Source organism: Azolla caroliniana, unplaced genomic scaffold (genome assembly GCF_043228905.1).
Source record: "Azolla caroliniana isolate FFs.n. ecotype wild unplaced genomic scaffold, voAzoCaro1.0.p SCAF_14, whole genome shotgun sequence".
Taxonomy (NCBI): domain Eukaryota; kingdom Viridiplantae; phylum Streptophyta; class Polypodiopsida; order Salviniales; family Salviniaceae; genus Azolla; species Azolla caroliniana.
The window spans coordinates 14,112,310-14,118,059 of record NW_028230449.1 but is presented as its reverse complement, the minus strand read 5'-3'; the positions used below and the strand labels follow the sequence as shown (position 1 = coordinate 14,118,059).

Below are 5,750 nucleotides of genomic sequence, written 5' to 3'. Positions count from 1 at the left end.
TGCTATACATATAATATATACAATACATACTTAAGCACAAGTATAAAACATATACATACATACACACATGGAATACAATGCACATACATAGAACATACAATACATATGCAATACATAGAACATACAATATATGCATGCAATACATATGCACATACATAGAACATACACATAAACACATAACACATACCCTACATACTCACATGCCATACACACAATACATACAATGTAATATGTAATACACTCACATACAATATATACAATACAATATTGTATATACAATAAAATTATACAATATGTACCTACATACATACACACAACACGTACATATATACACATGCACATATATACAACATACACACACTATTTTTAAAACACTAATTGTTTGAAAAAATGGGGGAAGAAAAGGGGGGGGGGGGGGGGGGAGAGATTAGATAGATATGTGTTGTTAGCAAAAAGTGGGGAGAAAAAGAAGAAAGGGAGAGAGAGAGATTCATCTTTGTTAACTTCTTCTCTTCCCTTTTCTCATAGAGGAACGAGATAGGGAGAGACAAGGTTTACTTGTATCTATGGCCGTCTTCACCTTCATTGGCAGAAGCGGCGACGACTCTTGGAGTGCTAAGCAACACCTTGCTTCTGAGGATGGAGGTTACCTTGAGGGATCCGCTAATTCTTCCTTCAATCTTTAGCACTTGCTTATGAAGCTCTCTCTCTCTCTCTCTCTCTCTCTCTCAATTTTATTTTTTGGGTAAACTCTCTCTCTCTCTCTCTCTCTAAGGTGCTCTAAACTTTTCAAGACTTTATGCCCTCTCTCTAACGGCTCTTTCTGCCGTTGTCGCCGCCGTCTACTGCCGTCGCCGCCGCCATCGTTGCTGTTGCCTCCGTTTTCTGCCGCTGACGTCTGCAGACTGTCGCCGTCGCCGTCGTCTGCAACTGCTGTCTGCTGCTGCCGTCGTCTGCAACTGCTGTCTGCTGCCGTCGTCGTCTGCAACCACTGTCAGCCGCCGTCTGTTGCCGCTGCCGACTGTCGCTGTCCGCCGTTGTCTGACGTTTAACGTTTGCCGCCGTCGCCGTCGTCGTCGGTTCTTGGCCATCGTCGTCACCCGTCGCTGTTGTGGGTAATCGGTGCCCTTGTCGCCGTCGTTGTTGTCATCGTTGTCGACCGTCGCTATCACCTACACCTCTTACGGCGTCGTGACGAGAGAGTACAAATGTGCTTCTACACTTGTACCTAGCGCGCAAGACATCGATGCTCGGCTAAGTTTTTTCTGCCCTTTTTGACTTTTTCTTTCGTTTATTCTTTGAATTACAACATGACTTCTCGACGAAACCATAAGGAAACACACGACGAAATGATAAGTAAGGAAGAATTTTTAGATGTCCTTAACCGGTTAGTAAAATTTGAAAAATGGGCGAAAGAAATTGAAGCTGAAAAACAAAAAGATAAGGAAGAAAAAGAACTACTTTTTGCGGAAATAGCGAAACTTAAGGTAGACAATGTGAACCTCCGAAAACAAGTTAAGGACCTCGAGATATCTAGGGAAGATGGTGAAATATCTTCCCTAGAGGATATTAAGGACGAGATAAAAAAGGTTAAAGAAGAGGTTAAAAGTGATATGGAATTAGCTAAAACTGGGTGGGTTGATGTAGTAAAACGTAATATTAAAAAAGAACTAAAGGATGAAAACATTGTAAACACTACCCTCGAGGAAGAAAAAATGCGTCAAGCTCGACGCCTAAATGTACGAGTTACTGGGCTCAAGGAAGGGGCATCTCCGGATGAAGATGCACAAACATTAGGGAAAATGTTAGGGTACGAAGCCCTACCAATCACTAAAACCTGGAGGGTAGGGCGTGACACAACTAGGAAAAGAGCTTTAGTCCTTCAGTTTAAGGACTCAGAATCTAGAATCGCCTTTTTTAAAAAGAGACCAATTCTTCGAGGCTTGGGCGGGGAGCCTATCTACCTCGATGAAGACTTGACCAAGATGCAAATTGAGCATCGTAAAACTTGTATGCCGCGAGTCATACAAGCTCGTAAAGAGGGGCATCGTGCTTTCTACCGGGACGGACGTGTCATAATAAATGATCGTGCCGCCAATTGACGGCGTGTGGTCCATGTGACAGATAATAAACTTAGGATCACTTTATGGAACTGTAACGGCGCACTTTGGACACATCCTGGCCGTCTAGAGGAGATTTTGAAAGTATCTGATATACTTTTTGTAGTAGAAACACATCAAAGCCCAAATCGAGGACTGCCACGAGTTGACGGTTTTCGTTGGGAATCTGTCTTTAGACAAACCTCACGTCGACACACTACTAGAGGGTCTGGGGGGGTTGCGATATTATTTCGGAAAGAGATAAATAATAGGATAGAAATACTAAAGTCAGACCCAGAAGCCCGTTTTATATGGGTGAAAGTCCTCACTAGTAAGGATCAGGTGATATTTATCGCAGTTTGTTACTTCCCCCCGAAAGGGTCCCGCTACAATATGGCTGGAGAGGCGAGTATAGTTGATGAAGGAACGCCACATGGGCCTTCTCCATACGAACCTTTGTCGGATGACATAATCCGATATTCTTCTCAAGGGGAAGTCTTCCTGGTAGGAGATTTCGATGCGAGAACCCAGTCCCGACAATGCACAATATTTCAGATGGACAGAAACCTAGAAATGGTGAATGTCGACCCTTTAGCCTTAGGCATAACACGTACATCGAAGGATCAAGGTGCGGATGCCACAAGCTTTGGCCATCATCTGCTTGAACTTGGAAGCCGACACCAGATGATCATATATAATGGCTTAGCCAAGTGGCTGGGCTCGGAAGAGCTCACATGTTTCCCACATGGAGGAGGGGAAAGCACCGTTGATTATCTAATAGGACGCCCTGAAGCTACCCACATGGTTAGCTCCTTCCGGGTGGCCCCATGCCCCATTGGGGCAGACCATACCTTCCTATACTTTGAGCTAAAATGTGACACCTCCCACACCACCAACTCTAGTAAACCAACCCATCACACTATAATACATTTCACGCATGAGCTCGCGGACATCTACTCTCGACATGTTCAAGCCCATCTTTCCTCGTTTGATTCTTCCTTGCCTTTAGAGAACCTCACTACAGAACTCACACACATCCTTCACTCAGCCGCCACTAGTAGCTTCCCATACACGAAAGACTCCAATCATAGTAGAATAGGGTCTATGCCACAAAACAAGTGGTATGACGAGGATTGTAGAGAGTTGTATAGACAACTTAAAGTATCGCGACTCAGTGGTACTATCTCCTTAGTACAGGCTCGCAAAGAGATGCGCAAGATGACACGTCGTAAAAGACGAGCTTGGGAAGCATCTCAATATTGGGAACTCTACCATATGCTCATGAGTAGGGATTGTGCCCTTGCATGGAAGAGACTACGGGAACCGAGACCACAAACACCCATCGAGGATCCCAATATTTGGCACACATATACCGAGAGACTCTACCATGTCCCGAACCAACCACCCATTCCAATGCCCTCCACACCTCGACCTACCATGGGGACACTTTTCACGACCTCTAGGGTCACGAAGGTCATAAAAAAATTACAACATAGGAAATCCATGGACCACACAGGATTGCGAGCTGAGCACATCATATATGCTCGAGAGTGCCTAGCTCCCCTTCTCACTCTAATCTTCAACCGCGCCCTCGCCGAGGGTTTTCCACCACAATGGGCCATGAACACTGTGGCCCCTATACATAAAGGAGGGGACCCAATGGACCCAAATACATATAGGACCATTATGATAGGTCATACGCTTGCTAAACTATATGGTGCAGTAATGGAAGCGGAGCTCAGTGATTATATGGAAACATTAAGTCTTCGAGCACCTGAGCAGGCTGGCTTTAGACGAGCCTTCTCCACTATTGACCACATCTTCACACTTAGGTGCTTAATTGACCAAACAAAGGCTCGTAAGAAGAAACTATATTGTTGCTTTGTGGACTTTCGCAAAGCCTTTGATACAGTTCCTAGGGAGAGGTTGTTTGATAGACTTAAGAGCTTGGAGATACCAAATGACATGATTTGGGCCATTTATGCCCTATATGAGCAAGTCTGTGGGCGCGTAAGATGCCCAGGTGGCCTATCCGATTGTTTCACTAGCACCATTGGTGTAAAACAGGGTTGCCCCCTATCACCGACTCTTTTTGGGATCTACATTGATGAGATCATTGATTTTATTGCTCGTAAGGGAGGCAAAGGAGTGGCTATTGGGGATACGCAAGTTAGTCTCTTACTCTACGCAGACGACATTGTCTTGCTCTCGGAGTCGGAACACGACCTACAAAAGCATCTTAATGCCCTAGATGACTTTTGTACACAACGAGGACTGGCAGTGAATCTAGCGAAAACTAAAGTCCTTATCTTTCATACATCGTCCAGAGTTAGGAGTAAATGTCACCTCATCCTCTCTCATAAACTAGTTGAGGTGGTGGGATCTTATGTATACTTGGGAGTCACTTTTAGTGCTCGCTCAGGTAAATTCTCGATGACCCAGGCAGCCAAAGATAGGCTAACGAGAGGATATGCATCCCTCTCACTCTTAGAGAGACAATGCCACCAAGCATACTTTCAAGAGCCACAGACTAAGGGATGGCTTTTCGACTCATTAGTGACCCCATCCCTCATGTATGCATCAGTAGTATGGGCTCCAGGTCTACCATCTTTCATGTGGACGCAATTGGAGAGACCTTTAGTGGTGATGTTATCACGTCAACTCCGAAGCAAATCGACAGTACCACATGACATTATTAGAGCGGAGTTTAGCCTACCCCCGATGTTAGTAGAAGCACTCTTTCAAGTGGTAGCTTTTATTCATCGGATACATAGTCAACCACAAGATAGGATATCCCGTCGAGCCTTTGAGGCATCCCGATCCTTACATGTGTCTGGAGACACTAACTCTTGGTATAGCATTGTGGTGAGTTGGTTATTTGCAAATGGCATAGACATTAATAACCTACCTCCCCTTAAGTACAACCATGGGACTGATCAAACTTTAATCTCTCGTGAAGATCGTAATAAAGTGATACGCCAAGAAATATGGCAAATCTACACTCGATACACATGGATCACCCCACGAGAGCCACTCCCATCTAAAATGGTGTACTATAAGGAACACTTCTTGCACTTCTCTAAGTTAGGGTTTATTACACGACCAAGATACCTAGATACTTTCTTATCAAATGCACTAAGGGTGGCCATTGGACAACTTAGGATATCATCTCACCAACTTGAGATTGAGAATGGTCGAGCTAATAGAGTCCCTAGAGAGGAAAGGCTATGTAGGTTATGCCACATAGAGATAGAGGATGAGTATCACTTCACATGCAAGTGCCCAACTTATGCCGAGATACGGGCGGAATACCAAGACATACTAGGACCCTCTCCCACCCTCTCCAAACTATTAGATACCCCGAGTGTAAAGAGACTAGGTAGGTATATCTTAGAGCTAAAACAACATAGGGAGGATAAATTACAAAGTGTTAATCATAACCCTTTTACTACTCATCAACATGTACCTAGTGTAATTTTTCAGGAACATGGGGAGACGATGAATGTGGATACACTTATGCCGCTCGGCCTCTCCCTTGAGGAAGCAGAAATACAAAGAGCAACCAAACGTCCTCGGATGTTGGGCTTCAACACAAGTCAACGTGGAGTAGAAAAGATTAAGAAGATAAGGGAACGTGAGCTACGTCGACTC

At 44.5% G+C, this 5,750-nt stretch overlaps 1 protein-coding gene across 1 annotated transcript; it reads left to right on the top strand.

Moving 5' to 3' along the window:
* Positions 1–1,061: 1,061 nt before the first annotated feature.
* On the top strand, positions 1,062–2,102 carry LOC147855529 (uncharacterized). The gene has a single exon (XM_087329960.1). It carries the CDS (start codon positions 1,311–1,313, stop codon positions 2,100–2,102), a length of 792 nt encoding a protein of 263 aa, XP_087186086.1. The 5' UTR covers positions 1,062–1,310.
* The last annotated feature ends 3,648 nt before the right edge of the window (positions 2,103–5,750 follow it).

Excerpts from the sequence above, each read along its gene's own strand:
- LOC147855529 (XM_087329960.1), top strand. The coding sequence starts at position 1,311 with ATGACTTCTCGACGAAACCATAAGGAAACACACGACGAAATGATAAGT.